The sequence below is a fragment of the Leptopilina heterotoma genome, unplaced genomic scaffold (assembly GCF_015476425.1).
Source record: "Leptopilina heterotoma isolate Lh14 unplaced genomic scaffold, ASM1547642v1 Lhet_163, whole genome shotgun sequence".
NCBI classification, from domain to species: domain Eukaryota; kingdom Metazoa; phylum Arthropoda; class Insecta; order Hymenoptera; family Figitidae; genus Leptopilina; species Leptopilina heterotoma.
The window spans coordinates 612,958-639,869 of record NW_025110879.1 but is presented as its reverse complement, the minus strand read 5'-3'; the positions used below and the strand labels follow the sequence as shown (position 1 = coordinate 639,869).

The 26,912-nt window shown below is 25.3% G+C and overlaps 1 protein-coding gene across 1 annotated transcript in view; it reads right to left on the bottom strand.

The window, feature by feature from the left end:
* The window catches only part of LOC122499009 (TWiK family of potassium channels protein 7-like), a 41,477-nt gene that overhangs the window by 13,523 nt on the left and 1,042 nt on the right, over positions 1-26,912 (bottom strand). The window contains exon 2 of the mRNA XM_043607040.1: positions 26,459-26,642. Coding sequence (XP_043462975.1) covers positions 26,459-26,642 — 184 coding nt within the window. The remainder of the gene's footprint in view (positions 1-26,458; positions 26,643-26,912) is intronic.

The window sequence follows — 26,912 nt, the reverse complement described above, 5'->3', positions numbered from 1 at the left end:
CTATATTCATTGTTAGTCTCCATCTTTAATACAATTTCTTTAAGAAGAGAAATATTTTATGAATAATAACTATTTATTAATATTATTTACCATTTTGTTGTTAAATTATTTATAATTATTAATTTACGACTAATTAATAACAATACGGCATTTATTGCGGCAATATTCTCAGCCAGCACTGGTCCAGTGCTGCGCCAGCGCTGTCTGGCAGCACTGACAGACAGTACTTCGGCAGCGCCAGACGGCGTTATCATCCCAGCGCCATGCCAGTGCTGGCTCTCAGCCTTGCCGCCAGTGCTGCCAGTGCTGGCGCAGTACTACGCCAGTTGTAAATTTCCCATTGGGTATATAGTAAAATTAAATTATAATCAGACATCCCATTGTTTTGTGTTGAAAATTTTGTTTTAGTAGTGTAAGTAGTTCGGGTAAATTTACAGCCAGACTTGAGTTTGTTTAAAAAAAGTGAGTACAAGTAATGAAAAAAAAATTATAACATTTTCTTGAAATAAAATCGGTTTTTTGACAATCAAAAAATTGAATACATATTAAATTAATAAAACATTTATTTGCTGGAATTTGTTTTTTCCATTTTTATTTTCTCTTTTTTATTTTTATTAACTTATATTATAAAAGAAAACAAAAAAAAATTGTTCGAATTACCAATTGTGAATACTTAATAAAATATTTTGTTTTTGACGTTTAAAAAGTTTAATTAAAATTTTCAAAAATAAAAAAATAAAAAACTGAAGAAATATGAATGAAAAATTTTATGATTGACATAATATGTTAAAAAATAAATTACATTGAAGATTAATGTATCGGAAAAAGTGACTTGTTGTGTATCAGTTATTTTTCGTATTAGATTCTTTATAGAATTTAGATTTATAATCCATCTCAATATTATAATACATATTTTTGAAGGGGAAAATGGGAAAATTTCTTCGATGGAAAAATTTCTCAAGTTTGGCAGTATTTCAAATTATTAATAAATTTTCAAGTTTTTTGCAACTTTTTCTCGAGAAAATAAATTAAAAAAAAAAAAAAAATCTTATTTTTAGTTAGCAACAGTTTTCAAAAAAAGAAAATTATAAATTTTTTTCTTGAAGGAATTTTATTTTTTTTTTTTTGCTTTTTAATATTCGAGTTTGAAATTAATTTGAAAAATCGTATTATAACAGTCTCGAAGAGTTTATAGAATCAAAGTGAAACTTTCGATTCTATTAAACTCTCGACTTTTTTTTATCCTTGTATTTCTATTAGTCGACAATCCTCGATAATTGGTTCAAATCCTATGGGGATTTTCGCACGCGCTCCTATTTTTACTGTGTTTTTTCTTCTCATTCCTTTTTTCAGAATGAGTAACGTGTTTTTGATCTTTTAGAAAGTCGACTCCCAAGTTGTTGAAAACAAAAATAAGCGAAGAAACCATTTTGTAAATGAGAAAACTATTTAATTTTGTTACTGAATTTATATTTTCTTTACTTTTCAACATTTTGTTGCAAATTCAATATTTGTTTTCAATTCTATTTTTTTGCAATTCAATTTTTGGTTTTCAATTCTACTTTTTTGAAAATTCAATTTTCGGTTTTCAATTCTGCTTTTTTTGCAATAAATCAACTTTTTTGACATTTTAATTTTTTAGAAATTAATTGTTTTAGAACTCTATTTTTCAATATTCAATTTTTTTATAAATAATTCTTTTATTTCAATGCAATTTTTGTAATTCTTTCCTTTCAATTTCATGTTTTTTTAATTTTATTTTCTTTTTTCTTGCAATTTATCTATTTTATTTTAATTTTTCTCAAATAAAGTTTTACATTTTTTGGATTTTGATTTTTTTGACGTTAATGTTGATTATTATAAATATAGCAGTAAAAAATTTTTGATTTGCAAAAAGAAAGAAATAGAGTTTTTATTGAGATTTTTCACTTTTATGTAGAAAAACAAATAAAAAAAATTTTAATATTTTAGGAAAATAATATTAAAAGAAATTAATTAATTAATTAATTAAATTAAATTAATTAAATTAATATTAAAAGAAAAGAAATTGCTTATTAAGTAAGTAAAAAACAATTTCGAAATCAATTCTGTAAACAAAATTACAAAGTGAAAACATACTCGTTTATATAAAAAAATACAAAAGTTTTATGTAAGGGAGATTGGGGAATTGTGGGCCACACTTTTTTTAGCTCAATATCTTACACACAAAATTTTTTTTTAACGATGAAATATATTTATTAAATGGTTAGAAATATTAAAAATGTTATAAATGTTTAATTATTAGTTCAAAATTAGAAAAGAAAAAGTAAGAAAATGAAATTAATCGGAATCACAATTTGGACAAGTAAAATATGCTCCATTAATTACAAATTTTTAAGTGAACATCTTTATTGTATGAATCGCAATGAACGGAATTGTTTTTGTTAAATGACTATAGCTATGAGTGATTTTAATAATATGTACTTGCATTGTGCAATTAAATCGCCGAAAACAAGCAATAAATACTTCCCTAAAAAAAGTGGCCCACAATTCCCCAAATGCTTCATTTTACAAAAAGCTTTGTATTATTTATTCTTTTCAATTTCTTTTTAAAATATTTTAAATATTTAATTATCATTATTTTTTCACAGAAATTAAGATTTTCAAAAATTTTAAATTCAAACCTTTTTGAAATTAATCAACTTTAAAAGCTCGGAGTGATCGATTTCTTCATTTTTTATAATAATTAAAAATGATCGAGAGATAAAATAATTATTTTATATTATAAGAATATTGTTACTGTAACTTCATCAAAATTATTTTCATATTCAATTATTATCTCAAATTTAAACTAAAATTCATTTTCAAATCAATTTTTATTAGAAAATTCTACGAGAATTCATTTATTTAAATACAAAAGTAAATTATTTATTGAATAATTGAATGTTTCTTAAAATTTAATTCTTATAACGAATTTTATTAAAAAATTTTTAAATAATTTAATTCTTTGGATGAGTTTTAATAAAATTTATTAGAATAGTTACATTTTTTAAGGAATTCGATTAAAATTGCATTAAAAATAATTGAAATTCTGACATGAGTTTTATTATTTCTGAAAATAATTGAATTATTAAGAAGAAACTTATCAAAAATTTGTAAATATTTGAATTCCTGTGAAATTTTTATTGTTTATGAAAATAATTTTAGAAGATTTTGAATTATTAAAATTTTTTTAAAATCGAAGTTCATTAAAATTTCTAATTAAATTCATTCAACATTGAAATTTTATAAAATTTTAAATTGAAACCGTTTGAAGTTGATTTATTTATGAAAATTGTAAACGCAACTCTTTTAAAATTGAATTAATTTTGAAATATTTAAGTAAAATTATTCATTAAATAATTTATTTATATTATGATAGTTGTTCAAGATTTAAGTTAGTTAAAAAGAAATTTTTATCAGAAATTGAAAAAATTGAAGGTTTTGTATTAGAATTCGTGGTAATTTTATAGTTTATGAGTCAAACAAAAAAGACAAAACTTCATAATTTTCTTATGAATTCGAAAAATTTAATTTTTTTCAGTACTTTTGATAAGAATTCCTGACTTTTCCCTGAATTTTCTAAGTCAGAATATATGATTATTAATTATTATAATTATAATAATATTACAACTATATATTCCAATTCACATATTCTATTTTTATAAAAAAATTTAAATTAAACATTTTTACGTTTTATAATTTTTAAAATTGCTAATTTTATTTTAAAAAAGTGAGTGAGATGTCAGCCGCGCGCGAATTGTTGCTATTGTATACTATTAATTTTGAACAAAATATTAACTTGGAAAAAAATTCTTATAAATTTTCATTATATTAATTTTAAACAAAGTATTAACTTGCACTTTGAAAAAAATTGCTATAAATTTAGAAATTTTCAACAACAACAAAATTTCTAATTGTTTTTGTTACAAAATATTTACTTCAAGAAAAAGTTGTTATAAATTTTTTATTACTTAAAAAATCATTTCTAATTGTTTTTATAATTTTTCCTCTCCTTTTTGTTTGTTTTTGTTTTCCTTTTTTTTGTAAGGTCTCTATTATTGCAATGAAATCTAAATTTACGATTTTACTTGATTCGTATCTCGTGATCTCTGATGCGCGTTCACAGTAGTGAAGTTGAATACACTCCGTCGGGTATTACACAGGCTAACTAGTAGCGCAAGCACGCGAAACGCTTTGATTACGCTTGATTACTTCATTAAAGCGGTTTAAAGCGCGCATCACTGCGGTACACGGAATTCTCGTCTCTTTTAAAACTTGCTGCTTTTTCTCTCTTTCTCTCTTTCTCTCATTCTATCTCCCAACATTCACCATCTCTTTTTTCCCCCCTTATCTATTGTTCAACTTTATACACACAGACTGTGTGCGTTCGTGTTGTAATCTTTTTCCAGCACTCAAAATTTGAATATGTAAAGTCCCCTTTTCTCATTGTGCTTATTAGAACGTTAATAAATATATCCTCGTTTTTTAATTTTTTTATTTTCATTTTTTTTTTGCATTTTCTAAGTATTCTGATGTTTGCACATTTTTTTCCTTGTTTGCATTTATTTTCTAAGTTGATGTTTGCACATTTTTGTTGTTTTTTTTTAGGAGAAGTGCAAATGAAGACAAAACTTTTATTATAATAGAAGGGACAAGAAAAAAATTGTAATTACAACTAAATTCTAGGTAGCTTTTGATTGCATTTTTTATCTAATTACCTTTTTTATGTGATTACATTTTTTTAGATATGTAGAAAAAAAGAGTGTGTCTCGTAAAAGCAAGTGGATCCTAATGAATTTTCTAGTGGAAAATACTTTGAAGAGAGTTTTTTTTGTGCAAAAGACAAATGCTTGTCAATTTAGTAAAAAAAATAAGTGACTGGGAATTTTTTAATTAGCTTTTAAAATGTACAATGTTGCAGGAAAATTTGAATTTTCGACGCATTTTTTCAGAAAAATGTAAATATAATAATAATGAAGGGGCAATTTTTTCCCCGTCATTCCAATTATTTACTTCTTTATTTGAATTTGTTTATTTATTTATTTCTGTATTCGAATTTGTTCATTTATTTATTTACTTGAATTTATTTACTGCCAATAAAAATTGCATAACAAAAAATTAATTGCAGTACAGAATTATAAATTGAATAAATAAAAAAAATAAAAAATAAGCAAAAAATAAATTAAAGAAAAAATTGAATAAAAATTGTCAAATTAAAAAATTAAAAACTAAATTAAAAAGAATCAAAAATTTTTCACGAATGAATAGAATAAGTTATAATCTATAATATTGATTATAATTGAATAACTTCTCTACGGTAAACTTGCATTCGCTATGAATATTTCAGTATTTACCATGCCAGTTAAATCCAATTGAAACTAATAATCATGTTTGCTTTGAAACATATTCGATATGTAAATGAGCCCTGCCAATATTTAATGTAGCATATCAACTATGTGTATCATTTCTTTTCACGATAAAACCATATGAAATTCAACAAATACAAAATAAAGCAAAAAAAAATTGGTAATTGTAACAAAAATTACCCTTCAAAAAAAAAAAAAAAAAAAAAAAAAAAAAAAAAAAACTTTTCATACATTTTGGTTGTAGAATATTAAACGACTTTACTGACAGGATGGGTCATTCATTATTCCAGTAGTAAACGTCAAGTTAGATCAGACACGTATAAAAATTTAAGTTTCCCCATTGGATATACACGATCAAAGTTTTATCGCTCTAAATAGACTTGAAAATGTCGCATTAAAAAATGTTTTCAATAAAAATGACAAAAATAAAAAACTGTTCCCTGCAATTTTATATTATGAAAAAACATCAGCTTTTATATTTGAGTAGTAAATTTCCGTCACAAGTATAGGGGAAATGATAAAAAACATAAAATTGATATTTATTTTATAAGTTATTATTTATTTATAAATTTAATTAATTTTTTTTTTCATAGAATAAAATAGTTTTTATTTCTATTCAATTTCAAAGTCAAAAATCGAATTATTAATTGTTATAAATTAAAAAATTATTGTTTATTTAAATCTATATAAATAAACAAATAAAAGTAAAGAAAATTTTTCTTCCTTAAAATTAAAAAATTAAATTGCATTAAATATAAGCAAATTATTACAATATAAATGCTTAAACTTTTGTAAGGAATAGTCTATTTATGTTTATAATTATTTTGTTTGTCTGTGTGTGTGTATATGTGCTTCAAGTAGTAAAGGTAAAATTAGGTCAGACATTTCTCCCAGCGTTGAATTCAAATCTCCCTTGAAACTTTCTCAATTTTGACTGTGAAATTGTATCCTACATGTTGTGGATACAATAGATTTTAAGCGCGTGTACACTTCCCCCAACCAAAGACAATTAGAAAATGCCTTTCGCGCGTGTAATTTCAGTGATAAATGTCGTGTTAAGTCAGACAATGTTAGATATTTTAGTCTCGCTTCCATACTTTCTTAAAAAGTTTTACCCCTCCTCTCCCTTTCAACTCTTTGATGACCTAAAAAACTAAATTTTAAAGTATATGTAGAGTTTTATAAGAAATAAAGTTAGTTTACTTGTCAATATTAACAGTGTCACGCGGCCTTTCAGTGGAGAATGTTCTTGTTTAGTCAGACACGCTTCAAACACTTTCCTCTTTTCTTAATGACAATTATTTATTTAGTTTTTAGTAATATTTATTTAATATTTTTAGATATTTTAATGCTTCCAAACTTCTGAGCTCTCTGAAATTAAATTTTTATTACAATAATTTTGCGTCACTGTATAAAAAAGTCAATTAAGTAATTTTTTTCTTTAAAAAATATTTTTTGACAAATCGAAAATATGCAGGCATTTTTTATGATTTATAATAAAATAATATTAGAAATTAGAAAATTTAAAAAAAATATGATTAACAATTAGGAAATATACCCATTTTCTTTGTTATATGGTTTTTTCTATAACAAATTTCGTTTGACTAATCTAAATTATTATGCAAATTATTCTCCTTTTTGTTTATAAAAAATACTAGAAAATTGTAAATTGTAAAAAAATTTTGATTAAGAAGTAGGAGATATACCCATTTTATGCATAATTTTTATTTCTCAATAAAAATATTGTTTACAAACTCATTTTTTTCTTTTGGGAAGAAAAACATTAGATATTCCCGTTTCTTAATATTTTTGTAGAAAATTCTCAATTTTCATAAGGAAATAATTTGCATCAATAATTCAATAATTAATGTTTTTAAATTATATTTGTCAATTAGAAAAATTAATTAAAAATGAAACTAAAAATTTTTGAATTTTTAGAATATAAATTTTTTTTATTAAAAAAAATGTTCTGTTAAGTTTATTTATGAATATTTTTAATTGTAAAATTATTCAAAAACAATAATTTCTTTTTTAAATATTTAATTATTATTATTTTTCAACAGAAATTAAGATTTTCAAAAATTTTAAATTCAAACCTATTTGAAATTAATCAACTTTAAAAATATTGTTATAAAACATAAAGATAACGATTACTCCGAGTCTTCAACTTGGAGTGATCGATTACTTCATTTTTTATAATAATTAAAGATGATCGAGAGATAAAATAATTATTTTACCTATATTATAAAAATATTGTTATTGTAACTTCTTCAAAATTATTTTCATATTCAATTATTAGCTAAAATTTATTTTTAAATCAATTTCTATTAGAAAATTCTAAGAAAATTGAATTATTTAAATACAAATGTAAATTATTTATTGAATAATTGAATATTGTCTTTAAAATTTAATTCTTATAAAGAATTTTATTACCAAATTTTTAAATAATTGAATTCTTTTGAAGAATTTTAATACAATTTTTAAGAATAGTTACATTTTTCAAGGAATTTGATTAAAATTGTATTAAAAGAAATTGAAATTCTCCGATGAGTTTTATTATTTATGAAAATAATTGAATTTTGGAGAAGAATTTTATTATTTATAAAGATAATTGAAATTTTGACGAAATTTTTTTTACACTTTTGAACATGATTGAATTTCTGCATACATTTGTAACTTCTTTAAAATTCAATTTTTTTATTGTTTTTAACTAAAATTTTCTATAAATATATTATTTATTTATTTTGATAATAATTAATTTATTTATATTGCTAAATTTAACTAATTTTAAAAGATTTTGAATTATTAAAATTTTTCAAAAATTTAAGTTCTTTAAAATTTTTAATTATAAATTTATAAAATTTAAATTTTATAACATTTCAAATTTTTACGTTCTATTATTTTTAAAATTGCTAATTTTATTTTAAAAAGTGATTAAAAAGTTAGCCGCGCGCGAATTGTTGCTAATAATAGATTTAATAATAAAAGTATTAAAAAAAATACAAAATATGAAAAATATTCTCATATTATTCACTAATAAATTTTTTTTTTAATTTTTTTTTTATTTGAAAAAGTAGTAAACGTCGACGTTAAGTCAGATTCCGGGAAAACGAAAAAAAACTCCTGAGCGAACTCGAGTTTTCTCTAATTTCAGTCTCCGGCAATTGATTTGTAGCCATGAATCAGTAGATTTTAATGCCATACGTTAGAAAAGTCGAGAGCAAAAAAAAATGGGAGGGAGATCATTAATAATTTCAGTAGTAAATGTCACGTTAGGTCAGCCATATATAAAAATTTAAGCTTTCCTCTAGTACCGGGTGCAATAAAAGTTTTTTTATCGTTTGAAAAATCACTTCAAAATAGTTTCCTTGTATATTTTAATGCATCAGTATTTAATAAATTTAAAAACTACAAATCTTCTTTGGAAACTTTTGCTTTTTTGTTTTTATATTCTTTGGCAATTTTTTGTGATGAAAATAAAATTGATTACTAATGCTATTATTATTTTATTTATTTCTATTTCTTAAAAAAAATAAATTCAATAAAATTAGTAAAAAATATAAAAAATAAGCAGCTTTTAATAATTAGGTATATAATTTTAATTTATAAAACATTTTTTTTAAATTTCATTTAAATGTCAAAAGAAGTGCGGCAAGTGTTGCAATGTTTTTTAAAAAAGATTTCGACTCAACGGAAATTAAAAAGAAGATGCATTTTTTTTGGGGGGGGGGAGTTTAAATTATGCGAAAAATGTTTGTTGTAGAGAGAAAAAATTTTTTTGAAGATTTTAAATTGAATCTTTTGAGAGCATTTATTCAATTAAGAGTCAAATTGCTTTTCTCATTTGCCAGTGAGTTTTCAAGAAGGGATGTTAATTTTTGATCATTACAGTGCTCGGCTTAATGAAACAAAGCTGGCAATTACTTGTCGATGCAATTAATTACCGATGAAACTAAGACGAGTTTTAGAGTCGCGTCTTTTATCTTCACATTTGAAGTTGCATTTCTCTCTCCTTTTCTCGCCCTCTCTCTTATAACAAGATGAGAAAAGTTCCTTTGACAAATGAATATAAAAAAAGAAAATGATTTTCAAAAATATTAAAGTTAAATTCCAAATTTCCAATTTAGTGAAAGATCACTTCTTTTTTCTATTGAAAAATACTCTTTTGCCAATTCTATATTATTTTATTCAAAAAGAAAAGTTTTATTTAAAAACATTCAATTTTGACTGTATAAAATAATTCACTTTTTTAATGAAAAAAAATTTGATCCAGTTAACAAAAACGAATTTTAAAATTGTGGGAAGATAAAATACGCTTTTTAATCTTCTTTGTTCCAACGTCAACTAATTGCATTGAAAAGTAATTTCTGAATTTTTTTCTGATTCCTTTACTTTCTTTCTGCGTAACATTTTTTTATTGCTCTATTTCTGATTTTCTTCATTTCCTCCTCCTTAGGTTTCTCTCATTTATTATTTTCGAGTGCTTTCAATTCCTCAATTCTTTTATTTTACTAAAATCTCATTAAATTTCTCTGTTTTTTTTTTTAATTTACTATTTCCAAAAAATTAATTATACTTTGTTTTATAAAAAATCTCAATGTTAAAGATTAACTAATATTTTCTTAGAGTTTTTTCTGATCAATAATTTAATATCAATGAGTATTCATTATTTTTCTTCCTTGCAAACATTTTCCAGTCACACCATATATTTATTGATCTCTTGAAAAAAAGAGAAAAAATTTGACGATCCGTGTATGTGTAATATCTGCATTTTTATGATCAAATGACATTATCATAGTTGCTTTTTGTAGAGCGCGCGTGAAGAATATGATCCAATAAATGTGCGCGGTATCGAATAATACAACGAAAGGAAAGTGAAAAAAACAAAAAAAAGTATATCCAATAAAGTCCTCCCCCCGAAAAAAACAACAAAGAAAAAATAGGTCAAATCAGCCATCTCTCATATATTGGAGAAAATTTAATAACATGTTGGTCGTCCTATAGAGTAATTAATTTCCGACCTAACGAGACTTGAGAACGGTTCAGCAGGCAGTTTGACGACGAGTCGAGAATGAAAGTAATTTTAGACGACACCCTGGAGAAATCGGAAGGGAGGCAAGTATTAAGGTTTGAGGGAGAAAGATGATTCGCGATGGTGACATAAGAGAGACAGAGAGAGTGAGAGAGAAGGAGGAGAAGTAGGTGGCAATTTCAGAAATTCACCTTAACCCCCCCTCTGTCTCTCTTTACCCCTTCTTATTCATACCTTAGCAATGGTAAATATATATAGGACTGTAAATGTGAGATGATTAATTCCACCTCTGATGAAATGAACACGGCCCACAAAACTCACTAAAAGCATTATCTTTGTTGCGGTCTCACGTACATATTATACTCCCTGACTCTCGCGCAACTTCCTTCATTTCATCACGAAATGTTATGAATAATTAACGCCATAGCTCCCATTTTCCTAAACTGCATCAGCATATTAAATTCATTCACTGATATAAACAGTTTTCACTTTTATAGTTTATCGTCTATACTATATAGATTATTATTTTATTATTACTATAGTTTTCTTAATTACCAAAACAGTTTAATATTAATTCCCTATAAATTCTGGTCGTCAAAGAATTTTCTAAAATTAATTGAAAAACTAAATAATTAAAAAAGCTATCTATAATATATGTATATTTATAATATAATATTCAAATGAAAGTTAATATAAAAATAAAATGTAATATTATGTAGTATTCTAATTAAGAAACTAAAATAAATATAAAAATAAAAAAATAATAATAAAAAAAGGAATTTGTAATCATCACAATCGAAATTCTTTTAGTGTGTGAAACAGAAATGTTGTTAGCGTACGAGAGCATCCCCTCGTCGAAAAATTCTATGGAAGTACCCCCTGGAAATTCCGTGTAATTTCCATGGAGATTCCATGGAAATTCTGCAAATTTTTAATTTTAATATTACTTTAACATTTCTATGACGATTAGAGTCTCATAATAAACTTTGTATAATATTTTTATTCTTTGCTGATTAATAATAATAAAACAAAAGAATTTTTTAAGGTTTGGATGCCAAAAAAACCGATGTCAAAATTCAAGTGAAATAAGAAAATAAATAAATTTATAAATTAATGTAAGTAGATAATTATTAATCATTAATTATATTTATTTAATTAAAACCATTTATTTAGTGCGTCAGAATTATACATATTATTTATGAGGTTATAACCATTATGATGTACTATTATCATAACCATTATGATTATGAACTGATAAAAAATCAATATTATTTATATGTTTTTGATTAAATATATTAATTTTAATTAAATATTATTTGTACAATACCATATACATATATTTATTATTATAATTATTATTTAAATACTATAATAATTTATTATATTGTTGTCGCCGTAAGAAACAACTAATATTATTTTTTAAGTAGCAAATAAGTAATTTAACCACACCTGCTTATGCTTTAGTTTTAAAGGATTCCGAACTCGTCCCCACTCTTTACAATACACACTCATAATTAATACTGTCGACAATATTTATTTAAATAAAAACATTAATTTAGTGCATCACAATTTCTTATTTTATCAATTCATATAACCACAATAATAATAAATATATGTTTATAGTATTGTACAAATAATATTTAATTAAAATTAATATATTTAATCAAAAATATATAAATAATATTGATTTTTTATCAGTTCATAATGGTTATGAACAGAGAAATAAAACAATTCTGGCGCACCAAATAAATGGTTTTAATTAAATAAATATAATTAATGATTAATAATTAACTACTTAACCCTCCGTCACACACCTAGGGAGGGATTCCCTCTACGGTTTCACTATTTTTTAAATAACTTTTGTTTTCCTCATTGCAAAATAAAATCAGTTTCTATACCTTTCGACAATTTACTCCTCAACACATTTTTAAAAAAAACATTTAGTTTAAACATAATTAATATTTAATTATGAAGCTTTAAAGCCAGAAAAAACTCGAAAAAGTGAGGTTATGTTAAATAAAAAAATCAAGTTTTCAAAACATTTTTTGTTCCACTGTTGGTTAATGACAAAACTATATTATAAATTATATAATTAAAATAAATTATTTAATGATTTTTTTGCTTATTTGTTAATGTTACATTATTTTTACATGTAAAGTGTAATTCCTTCGAAGATGTGCATTCGTGTAATTAATTTTTATTTTTGAGACCGAAAATTAATTTGATTAATTTTGTAATTTAGAATAATTTACTACATATTTGTAAGTTTATGTTAAAACTAAATTTTTGTTGATTCCTTTGTTTTTGTTGTAATGTCGCTTATTTTACAATGTGGTGAGGGATTCCCTCTAAACGTGTGTAATGGTGTAATTTTTTCTAAGGTTTGTGACGGAGGGTTAAATTAATTTATAAATTTATTTTTTTCTTATTTCACTTGAATTTTGACATCAGTTTTTTCTGGCATCCAAACATTCAAAAATTCTTTTGTTTTATTATTAATCAGCAAAGAATAAAAATATTATACAAAGTTTATTATGAGACTCAAATTGTCATAGAAATAGTAATAAAAAAAAAAGAATCTGTAATCATCACAATCGAAATTTGTTGAGTGTGAGAAACAGTAGTATGTTGTCGGCGAACGAGAGATTCACTAATATTGCTATTAGAAGCTTATTATTCTGGGTTGGTACTAATTTTTATTTATTATTTATTTAAAAATATAAAATTAATTTGTTCGAAACAACCAAATTTTGGTTGAATCAACCAAATAAATGCATTGCTATACAGTCAACCAAACGTTTGTTTGATTCAACCAAATAATTTCTTCCAATACGTTTATTTGTATTAACCAAATGGTTATTACACTTAACCAAAAATTTTTATTTAATATTTAACTAAAAAATTTGTTCATTTTAAGAGAAAAGATTTGTTTGATTCAAATAAATAGTTTTAGTAAATGTATTTGGTTCATTTAAATAAATATTTTTGTTTACTTAAATTTGTAATTTGTTTTCCTGTTATAATGTTTGAATTTCCTAATTTAATATTTTCTTGTACATATTATTGGTTAATTTATAATTTATTATATAATTATTGATATTTTAAAATTATACATATAATAAATCATAAATTAACCAATGATATGTATACTAGAAAATATTAAATTAGGAAATTCAAACATTATTAGAGGAAAATAAATAACAATTTAGTAAAATATCATATATTTCTTCATATAAACAAAATTACTTAATTATAAAAAAACATTTAAAATATTACATTAAACATATTATATGATTTTTATACATGCACTTAGAAAAAAGTTTATTCGAAACAACCAACTAAAAACTTCACAAAACCTTTTTGTAAATATTCTTCTCACTGCTACAAATTAAATATGCAGTAAGTCTTACAGTAAACACAATGCATTTATTTAAGCGACACTTATATAATTTTGTTTCTTCAATTTATCTAATGAATTTGACGCGAACGCGGACTGTAGACAAGTGAGATCGTCATTTTTAAATTCACACATGTACTTTTTGAGACAAGCAAATATTTTTGTTTGATTCAAATAAAATAATTTGGTTGAATCAAACAAATTTGTGTGTTATGTCGAACAAATTGTATTTAACTAAACAATATTCTTTATTCAAAAGACAAATTTGGTTAAATGAAACAAACAACTTCAAATAAAAAATTTCTTTAGATTTTAGAATAACCAAGAGACCATCCATAAACCACGTAGCCTGCTTTGGGGGGGAGGGGGTTCGGTAATGTGCTACGTTAGACCACATGGAGGGAGGGAGGGTTTTGAGTCTGAGCAACGTAGCTTTGTATTTTTATTTGACATACATTTTTTTTAAATTACGCGGGCAGCTTGAAAGTCAATTCGAGAGATATATGTGGACGTCCACATGAAAAGGGCCCATTTTGGCACTATTGGGGTTATCTATATGGGCGTATTCCTGGCAAAATTTGAAAAATTTTGAGTGGTCTTAGAACTTTTTTGGTTAAAAATTCGCTGAGTTACGAAATTTCAAAGTTTAGAACTCCACAAACCTCATTTCGAGAAAAACGGAATTAAAGATTGCGATACAAACTAATCGTTGTATCTCTGGTTCTTCTTGGAAGTTATTCAGATAAGAATTGTTTCCAGTGCAGGGCACCTTGAAGATAAAAAACCAACAGGATTTAAATTTTTAAAACTATTCCCCCCCCCCCCCTCTTAATTTTGAAAATACGAAAAACTTTTTTTTTCTAAAAAGGACAGTTTTTCTATTAAAGAACCATTTTTTTACAAGATTAATGATCAGGTACAATTTTATTGTGTCATTTGAAGAAAAAGAATAGATATTAAACTTATTTAAAAATTTTTGACAGTTTCTATTATAAGAAAATTAACGTAATATCCAAATTTTCATTTCGACAATTACGAAAAAAAGACTCTAACATCAATATCTCTGGTTCTTCTGGAAAGTTATTCAGATAAGAATTGTTTACAGTCCAGGACACCTTAAAGATGAAAAATCAAGAGGTTTTAAATTTCTTTCACACCTCCATTTTTACAATACGGATTACTTTTGCAAATGACCGACAAAATGGGCCCTTTTCATTTTTCTAAAGAACCAATGAAATCAAACAGTTAAATTATCGATAAATTAATTAAAACCGCATGATTCGACTTGTCAAAACATGTACATTGATACACCAAGAGAAAAATATTATTTAAACCAAATATATTTTATTTGAGTTAAATAAATGTATATTTGTCTCAGAACCAACTAGACTTTTTATTTGTTTTATATAAAAATTTTATTCGGCATAAATAAAACATATATTTGAGCCAAATAAAATTTATTTTAAACAAATAAAAAGTCTAGTTGGTTCTGAGACAAATATACAATTTCTCTGGGTGTAATAAAAAATTTTTTAAAATTAAGATTTTGCTCCAAAATTACTAAATTGCGATTATCTCGAAAACTAGAACCGACAATATAGGCCCTTTTCATGATCCAAATATATTGATAAAAATATATAGTGATGAAAAAAAAAATATATATATATATATATTGATTAAAATTAAGAATTAGTCTTGTATCAAACTCTTACTTGTAAAAAAAATAAAAATAAACTGTGATTTAAAAACAGTTAATATTGTTTACTATATGTTTCAATACGATTTTATTGATTATTTTTAGAAAAGAGATTTTAATATTCAAAAAAAGAAAAAAGCTACGTTCCATTAGGTAGGGGGGAGGGGGTTCGGTAATATGCTACGTTAAGCTACGTGGGGGAGGGGAGGGGTCGAAAAGTTCAAAAATCGGAGCTACGTGGTTTATGGATGGTCCCCAAACAAATTTTACGTATTTATTAAAATGAACCAAATTTTTATTTAAATCAACAAAATTGTTTTATCGTGACAAATAAAATAGGTTAATTAAACAGTTTGGTTAAGTGAAATAAACTTTTTCTCTGAGTGTAGAGATGAGTTTGAGAAAAAATGTAAAGAGGCAATTGAAAAAACGGGAAATAATCGGTGTATTTGGAGTCGTAGCCGCGTACACGGCTATGTAAGTATACAACACAAATTTAAACGCGTTTTTCTCAAAACCACATTTTTCCATGCTGCATGATGTTTTTCTCGGAAACTACTGGACCGATTCTCAAAAATTTTTTACAATGTTTATTATCCATCAATCGAGATCAATTTCTCTATTCTCCTGGCGCTCTTTGGGCGTTTATCTTAACACCTAGGCATCAAGCTAAATGACTAATTCAGGCGACGAAAAGAATAATTGTCATTTACTTGAACATTTTCCTATTTGCCCGAGTTTAGCTTAAAGCCTAGGAATTAAGCTAAACAAAGGATTTTTCTATTTGCCTACGACATATATAAATAAATAAAAATGTAATAAATTAAAAAAAGTATTAATAAGAGAACAGTAAGAATAATAATAATATTTGTAATCATCACAATCGAAATTCTTTAAGTGTGTGAAATAGTATTTGTTACACTTTACTTCCTCATAGAGATAAAAATAATAGAAAAATATGAATAACTTTTTTATTTATTTAAAAATGTATTTGTAATCGTCACAATCGAAATTTGTTGAGTTTAAAAAAAAACAGTATTTTGGTAGCTAACGATAGATTCACTAATTATTATTAGCAGCTAATTATTCTCCTTTGGAACTAATTTTCATTTTTTATTTATCAGGGTGTCTACAACTAAACTGAAAAAAATTTCCCTGACATTTCCAGGTTTTCCAGACCTTCTAAAAAATTTTCCAGTTCTTAAGAATAGACATAATAAGAGGTTACAAAAACTCACTGCTTAAATTTTATTTGATAACACTTATAAATTACGTGGGTGAAGTTCACAACGTTCATCACCAACGAAAACAATATTTTAGGTACGTTTACAAAATCTTCATTTTTAACTTTTTGTTCAAGAAACATTGTAAAATTCTTATTAAGACAAAAGTTTGAATAGAAAATTATTTTTTCTTCTAAATCGTATTTGAACGTCACCAACGTTATAAAAATTATGAATAGGTATAAAATGAAATTTTTTTAAAAATTATGTATTTCAAAAACAAATCGACTTATTTTAAGAAACGAATTTTTTCAATCTCATTATTTCTGCTTCAGTTCGTGCAGATTCTTTGGTAGCTTCTTCTATTTCACTCTTTTTTTTATCTTTTAAAATTTTAAATGGTCAATCTTTTTCTTTTTTCTTACTTAAAAATTTTTAAAACTAATTGAGGACATTAAAAATCTTGTTGAAGAGTATTTCAAAGTGATGATGAAAAAAATTCCCTGAAATTTCCCGGTTTGCCAAGTGTTGTAGACACCCTGTTTATTTAAAAATATAAACTAATACTAATAAAAACAAAAGAATGATTTGTAATCATCACAATCGAAATTCGTAGACTGCGAAAATGAATCTCAGTAGATAAATATATAAATAAATAAAAATGTAATAAATTAACAAAAGTATTCATAAAAGAACAATTTGAATAATAATATTTGTAATCACAATATTTAAAGAAAAAAATTTTTGGTTGATGAAAAAATTTATTAGCATAAAAGGAACTAAAAGAAAAGAAAAAAGAACTAAAAGACAGAAAATAGAGAAAAAGTGGAATACTTGAAAACATAATGGACACGATATTAATATAAGAGGCATCTAAAAATTCTATTGTTTAAAAAAGAGGCGGTCGAAAAATCTGCATTTTATTCGATTTATAACGGACGCTTAGTGGGAAATATATTTATATTTTTTTTCGTCGTTTCCTTTTTTGATGCTTGTAAATAATCTCGATTTGCCTCTTTTCTCTCTCTCTCTCTCTCTCTCTCTGCAAATACATATATTGGTACGCGAATTAAAAAATAGTGATAAAGTAATCTTCCTTTCGTAACTCATTTTAACGCGCGTTTTTATTTCAAGCAGAATTAGTGAATAGCAACACTGAAGAGTAACAGAATTGGACAATTTCGACGTCGAAAGGCTGTGTAATGAAATTTCCGCGTGGATTTTAGCACGCTGTTAATTACACTTGACAAACTTGACAGATATACGTTTTTAAAAAAGTGGAAAATGGAAGCTCTATGCATTTTCCATTTCAGAGGATTTTATTATCCGGGAGCGCGCACGGTGGTGGTATTACGAGACGTGCGCACGAGGTTTCAGCAAGATTTATTCTACAGGTTTCTCAATTTTCATTCTTTGCGCCATTAAATTATATTCAACTAAATATAGTTTGCACTTTTGTTGCAAAATGACACTTATTTCTATTTTGAAAATTGATATTATTTCTATTCTCATTATTATCGTATATTGTATTTTTTTCATTAGAAAGTTTTCTATTATTTCTCTTCTTACTAATATTGTATTACGGTATTTCTATTATTTTTATTAATTTTTATATTATTTTTATCATTTTAAATTATATTATTATTACTTTCTAACTAATTTATAACTATACTTAATTAATTTACATTTTTATAATTATTTATAATTTTTTAATGGAAAGTTTGTTTATCCTTTATAAAGATAGTGCAAGTCTCGCAGTATATTAAGTAAATTCCTCACAAAACTTCAAAGGGACCACATATTTTAAATGCAGCCGACACTGGGTTCGCTTTTTGAAGATGAAGACTTTAATTTTGAAGTAGAAACGGATTTTTTTTAAATTATATTTTTAACTTGCAACTAAATTATTTTTGGGGAAAAATATTTTTCTTCGCAATGGAGAGAATGCATTTTTCTTAAATTAAAAGTTGTAAGGTATAGAAATAGTTTCCAAAATTTAAATATTCTTTTACTCCACTGCCGTGAAAAATTAAATTTTCTCATTATTTATATTTGTTTTGTTATTTATATATATAATTATAATAATATAATTTATATATTATATTTTCTTATAAATTTGAAAAAAATTATTGTAATTCTTATATAATAATCTTATGCACAATTGCAAAAATGCAGAAAGTAATATTTTGTAAATTAAATTTCGATTGTGATGATTATCAATACTTTTTTTTATTTTATTTACCTTTTTGCAAATTAAAAAATACTTTGTATATTATTAATAATATTATTAATTACTTAGTACCTATATTAAAATATGTTTAAAATATTAAATATTCTGTATATTAAAGAATATAATTCTCTTTATGAAAAAATTTAATTCTCAACTAAATATTAAAGATACTAATTATTACATTCATTTAAAAGTACTTTTTAATTAAATATACTAATTTTTGAAAATATTTAAACAGAAAAAAAATTTCCGGCAAAATTTTAGTGAAATGAAATTAAAGGAAAAAAATCCTTTTTCTGAAAAGTAACACCATTTTCCTTATTTATCACATCTTATCTCTCCTTCTCTCTCTATATATGCGAAAAGTCTGAATCACTACACACGGGAAATCTAATAAAGCTGAACCAACAAACTCTTTTTCCGAGCCCCTTTTAACTCTGAATTACTTATTCACTAGAGCGTGGAAAGCGAATTCGCGTTTTTCGAGCTTTTCTTTTTTTTTCTTCTCCTTTTTTTTATTTGGTCTATTATTCCGGCATATATCCTCCAGGCAACGATTCTTGCAGAGGTGCGCGCATGTAGTACGGTGGCATATAGAGAAAAAGAGAGAGAAAATAAGAGAAAAAGAAAAAAATAGGAGAGAGAGAGAGAGAGAGAGAGGGAGAGTTAGGCTTTAATGTAGAGAATATAAGACGCCTTTTCACAATAATAAACGGATGGCGTACGTATGCGCGATAGTAAATGCATCATAAAATTTGCAGTAAACAAACGTAAGCGCCGGCTGTCAGCTTTGTACACTAGTGCCACAAATAAACTTGGGAGGCTAACGCTCGATCGCGACTTTATGGTTCACTCCCCTTTACCCCCAGTGTTCCCTCCCCCTAAAAGCATCTGAGATTGCGATTGCCAATATTAAATTACAACACAGCACTGATTCGCTCTTTTCTCTCTCTCTCTCTTTCTCTCTAGATATTTCTTTGATAATCCATTTTTATTAAGAACATGGATTATTATTAAAGAGAGAGAGAAAAAAACCTTCATCTTTTGCATCAGGATGCTGTGCATTTTAATTTTAATCCACTTGAAACGAGTCGGTAACTTAAATTTTAAGACGTAATTTTATTTCCTCTTTTATACAGGGAGAAAACTGTATTAAAATAGAGGTTCAACTCTGTGAGAAAGTTTCTGCAGTCGATGATGAAAATTAGAGTTGACGATGTATTGAAAATAAATTTAAATTTAAGGTGCTTTTTTATTATTTCATTTATTATTATTTTATTAGTTTTTTTGTTTTTATAGGATTATTTTATTGTTGTTTTATTGTTGTCTTTTTAATTTCTAAAAATAAATTAATCTATGTTTGCATGTAGTAACCAATTTATTTTCCTGAAGGACAGAAGGTTTTTACTTTACTTTTTATTATCCCTAATTCTATTATTGTTATTCTTATTGTTCTTTTATTAATAGGGGAGAGTGGTCCTAAGTTGGCCACCCTGCATTTCTCAGATATGGTATACTGGACGAATCTATAATTTTGTGGTATGATATATTGATAAACCATGATATAATTTATGGACCTAATTATAATCTAAGATTCTTCTACGCATTGTGAACAATTGTCCGGATGTATGTATGGATGTATGTATGGATGAGTGTGTGTGTGTGTGGATCCCGATTTTTGTGAACACGATAACTCGAAGAGGTTTTAACAAATTTGGCTAAAATTTACCAGGTATATTTATCATAAAAATATCTCGAAATGGATTGATAGACTTTAAAAAATTCTCAAAAAAATTTTTTTTTTTACTTTTAAAAAAAAAAAATTTTTTTTTTAAAAATCTTTTTTTAAGTTGGTTATTGAAGTGAATATATAATAAAATCTTATTCTTTGCATCAAGACGAATCGATTGGTATATACAAAGTATAAATTGTATGAGAATTTACAGAGTTAATCACAATTAAAGCTGAAAAATTCGCATTTTTATCAAAAAATGAGTTCTTTCCGCAAAATTATGTTGCCGTATAAGAAAATCTTACTCATTTATTTCTAAAATCTTATTCTTTGCACCAAGACGGATCGATTGGTATATATAAAGTATATATTGACATGAATGATTTTTCTTTCGATTGCAATTGTGAGGTTGATTTAAATCTTAATTTAATAACTAAGAGGGAAATCGAGGCAAAGATTCGAACTCTGAATAATGCGAAGGGAGCTGGTTGCGATGGCATTCCAAATTCTTTTCTGAGATCGTGCTGTTCCTCAATTATTAAACCTCTTCTTATTATATTTAATTCTTCTCTTATATCAGGTTATTTTCCTGAGTGTTGGAAACTGGGTATTATTTCACCCATTTATAAGGGTGGTGATAGATCTAATATTAAAAACTACCGACCGATAACAATTCTTAGTGCAATACCTAAGCTCTTTGAAAGTTTGATATATGATCAAATTTACTCGGCATTTAAAAATGTTTTGATTGAGGAGCAGCACGGTTTCAGAAGGAAACGCTCCACATCAACGAATTTATGCGTTTTTACTCAGTACTTGTCAACCTCATTGGATAGAGGACTACAAGTGGATACAATTTATACCGATTTTTCAAAAGCATTCGACAAAGTCGATCACAGTATATTAATGTATAAACTTAGGGCTTATGGTGTCTCGAATCCCACTTTGAGGTGGCTTTCTTCTTATCTTCATAAAAGAAGGCAGATTTGTCGAGTCAATGGTACCTTTTCTAACGAATTTTTTTCTTCGTCTGGTGTACCACAGGGTTCCCATCTTGGTCCCCTTCTTTTTATAATTTATATTAACGATATAAGAAATTGTGTTCAGAATAGTAAATTTTTAAGTTACGCTGACGACTTTAAATTATTTAAAGTCATAGTTTCAATTTTTTGTGCCCTTGAACTACAGGAGGATCTTGATAGGGTTTCCCAGTGGTCCACCAAAAATCGTCTGCCTTTAAATATTACCAAGTGCACCATAATGTCATTTCATAGGAAATTAAAAATTGTCAAATTTTATTATAATATATCTGGTACAGTACTTGAACGGGTGAGTCAGCAGCGAGATTTGGGATTAATTATGGACCCTGCTCTAAATTATAACTTTCATATTGATCAGGTTATTAAAAAAACATCAAAAGCACTTGGCCAAATAATAAGATTTGGTACAGTTTTTCATAACCTTCGAGTCCTTAAAATATTATTCTTTTCTCTTGTTAGACCCCATATTGAATGCTTATCAACCATTTATTATCCTCAATATCTTTATCAGCAAGAAAATTTAGAAAAAATACAACATAAATTCTTAAGATTTGTCGCAAAACAGTTGAATATACCATTTGATTTTATTAAACATGATTATACTGAATTGTACTTAATTACTAAAATCCCAACTGTCCATAGTAGATTTATAAAATTGGACCTTCAATTTCTTTATAATATTATCAATAGTCAAATTGATTGTCCAGAGTTGTTGTCTCAGATCTCGTTTATGACTCCTCATCTTTGGTTAAGAAACCGTCAATCAAATAGACTGACATTCAAGGTCCAATATTCACGCACAAATCTTGGAGGTAATTCGCCTCTCTTACGAATTTGTCGTGAGGCAAATAGTGCTCACGTCATGAAAGATGTCGACTTTTTCGCGAGTTCAAAATTAATGTTTCTGCGTGGTTTGGCCACTTATTTGAAAACCGTTGATTAGAATGCGAGCGATAACACTTAGTTAGATAATTCATGCAATTTAGATTTAAGTTAGTTTTAATAAAAGGGCGTTCTCTTTTGTAAGCCCGTATAAATTGTTAAATAAATAAATAAATAAATATATTGTATTTAAATTTATAGAATTAAAACCAATTATAGACAAAAAAATTTCACTTTTAAAAAAATTCTTTTTGTCTTAAAAATCATGTTGCTGAACAATAAAATGTTATTTATTGAAAAATAAATCAAAAATCTTATTCTTTGCATCAAGACGAATCGATTCATGTATATAAAGTATATATTCTATTGAAATTTATAGAATTAATTACAATTAAAGTTAAAAAATTCACTTTTTTACTAAAAATTTTTTTGTTTATTTAGATTTATATTTCTGTATAAGAAAATTTTATTTTTTCTATTAAGACGAATGAACTTTATTTTATAAATATTAATTAGTATTAAAAATGATTTAAAAATGAAATATACTTATTGATAATTCTTCCTCCACGAGGAAGCAAATTTTTTTGCTGATCGTAAAGAGGAAGCAAAATGTTCATGTAATGAACATCTGGATTTACAACTTGTTATTTATGTTTTGCTTCTTTTTTGTGTTTTTCATCACGAGAAAGGCCGTAAAAGTGTAACTTAGGAATTAAACAAAGACAAAAAACAAAAAATAAATGGTTTAAAAAACATTAGAAAAGACATAGTACAAAAACGCCTGTCTCCACAGCCATCCACCACTGCAAATAAATGAAATAAAATAATGCTTTATTTTCTGAACAAAAATAGTTCAATAATGCGTTTTTATTCTCCTAAATGTATCAAATTTGTAATATTTCTGCGTAATTGAAAAGAATATGCATTTCTTCCTTATGCACAAGCGAAAAAAGTGGTGGCCAACTTAGGACCACTCTCCCCTACTTTTTTTAATTCATTACATATTTATTTTGCTTTTTTATTTATTTATAGGGTAATGTCACATTGAGTGGACCGCCACTTTGAGTGGACCACCTGAGCTTTTAAGTTATCTGACAGCGGAAACATGAAATAAATAAAACGAATAGCAGCACCGCACCTAGAAACCGTAAGAAATTAAGTTCCGCGATAAACATCTACGTTATTGTTTGATGTAACGCATTTTTAAGAATACAAACCAAAAAAGAAGTCGCTCTTACAGTGAGTGAAGTGATTCAGAAGTGTAAAAGTAGTGTAAAATTTAATTTTAAAAGGTAACTTATTTTTTCCCTACTACTTTTGACATTGAAATTGATTATCTTAGTTTAATTAAGTGATAATTTTGATTAAAAAAAAATTGTGGTGGCTGCCATAAAAAGTTGTATTTCACTATGAGTGGACCACTGTTTATAACCATGAGAGGACTGCCTGTTTTTTATATTTTTAATGTTAGTTTACCATTTTTAAGAAAATAAATTGACAATAAATTAGTTTGAAACTATGTTTTATGTTCTTTATTAATTTTTTTGTGATATTGATGTGATATGTGCCAAAATTATTAAAAGTGGTTTCACTTGTAAACATTGCGACACAATCATGGTCTGAAGCTGCATAAGCATAAATTTTGTTTTAATATATCAGAAATATTAAATACATTAAAGAATTTAGAATAACTTTTACAATTTTTTAAGAGTGGTCCACTCAAGGTTACACTTTTTTCATTCCTTAAAAATTAGCTATTTTTTTAAAGTCAATTGTTTTTCCCAAATAAAAATAAAACAAAGCTATTATGGTGTAAACACTTACCTAGGAATCTAAACTAAAGCATGGAATAGAAACCTCCCATTAATTTGCTTTCATAAAGAATTTTTTCGAAAAAAAGCTTAGGCGGTCCACTCAAGGTGACATTACCCTATGTATGGGGCAGATTCCTCAAGTGTCTCAACTTAAAATCGAAAGTTTTCAAAACGTGCTGATTTTTTCAAAAACTTTAAGTACTATGGGAGAGAACTTTACCCATGAAATATTCAGAAATTTTATTAAAAATTGTAGAGGGGGATAAAGTTTTTGGTAAAGTGTGAAAAATGGATTTTATTAGCTGCTGTAGCTAAAATACAGTAGAGTGGACAAAATTTTGACCTATATGTTTTCGAAAGGTTTTTTCCTCCTCTTTCAAATGGTGCAAAAAATTTTCTTTAAATTTAAAATTTAACTTAATTTTTTCAAAATCAAAATTATTTTTGACTTTTTTTTTGCTTTAAAATAAAGCTTACTTATGTGTACTTTCATTACCCGAAAAGAGAAAAATGCCGTTTTTTTTTGTTTCGAATTATTAATTAATTAATTAAAAAAAATTAGTAAGAAATTACTAAAAAATGAAATATTTCTCAAGCAAATAAACTTTTTTTAATTTTTTTGGGGTTACCATCGTAAAGGTTACCAAATTCCGCATCCAGCAAGTATAATTTTAACTATATTTTAAAAATAATTGTTAAATAAATAAATAATTCATTATTTATTTATTTAATTCAAAATAAATTTAAATTTAAATTTTTAAATTTAAATTTAATAATTTTTTAATTTTTTAATTTTTTATTTTTTTTTATAATTATAAATTTTTTTTTAATTTATTAAATATTTATTTAATTTTTTGGAAAAAGGCAATTTTTTTTAAATAAAGCTTAATATGTGTATTTTCAATACCCGAAAAGAGAAAAATGCCTTTTTTTTGTTTCGAATTATTAATTAATTAATTAATAAAAAATAGTAAGAAATTACTAAAAAATGAAATACTTTACAAATTATTTATAAAAAAAAGTTAAAATTATGCTTGTTGGATACGGAATTTGATAAGCTTTATGGTGGTAAGCACTAAATAAAGTTAAAAAAAAAGTTTATTTGTTTGTAAAGTATATTTCATTTTTTAGTAATTTCTTACTATTTTTTATTAATTAATTAATTAATAATTCGAAAAAAACGGCATTTATTTTATTTTCAGGTATTGAAAGTATACATATTAAGCTTTATTTAAAAAAAAAGAAAAAAATGTCCTTTTTCCAAAAAAATTAATAAATAAATAATCAATTACTTATTTATTTAACAATTATTTATAAAGTATAGTTAAAATTACTCTTGTTGGATGAGGAATTTGGTAAACTTTACGATGATAAGCGCATAATTAAGAAAAGTTTATTTGCATGAAAAATATTTCATTTTTTAGTTATTTCTTATTAATTTTTATTAATTAATTAATTAATAATTCTATTGTGCTGATTACAAATAATTTTTCTTCATTGTTCTTCTCATATTAGCATTATTTTATATTTTTAAATAAATAAAAAATAAAAATTAGTACCAAACGAGAATAATAAGCTTCTAATAACAATTATTGAATCTCTCGTTGGCTGACAACATACTGTTTCTCACACTCAACAAATTTCGATTGTGATGATTACAAATTCTTTTTTTTTATTATTATTTTGTTATTTTTAAAATTTTATTTTAAAAAATAATTTACAATTGCGATTTTGTTCAACATTCCCTAAACAGGGCGATACCATTAAAAAGTAATTTTTCATCAGAGAATAAATAAAAAAAGATCAAAAGATCAAATTGTAATGTTAAATGAGTGGGTTTAATCCCATTTGATGGAGTGGTCTGCGGTTGACCATTCTATATTGCAGGTAAATAACTTTAATTGCTGCTGGCTATGGATATATATATATATGTATATATGTGTGTGTATATATGAAAACTGAAAAATTTAAAAATAAAAAAAGAGGAAAAAATAAAATCACGGTTATAATATATGGTAAACTTACCGATAGTGGTAATGACTGTAAGTGAATAAAGGAAAGCACCGGCAAAGCTCCATTGCTTGCTGCTACCACTCGATGAATCAGCTCCGTCGTATCCGTTTTTTATTGCACTCACGATCTCTTTTTGGTAATTTGCAAGCTCTGCACGAACTCTCGCCTTCCAGGTCCTCTCCGAAAATACGTTTAACTGAAAAAACAAATACAACGGAAAACAAGAATCAAAAGAGACCCATTAACAAACACATTCTCCGAGCAGTTAATCTTTACGAAATTAAGTGATTATTTTTTTCCTCGCAACAAACACATTGACGATTAGTTTTTATTTTCCCAAGTTGCACAATTTGAGAGAAAGATGGAGAGAGAGAGAAAATTCATAATTTGCTAGAAAAAATATTTGTTCTCCTTTTTACTTTTTTTTAGAAAGAAGTGATTTCTGCCGAAAACTTTTTGGGTAAAA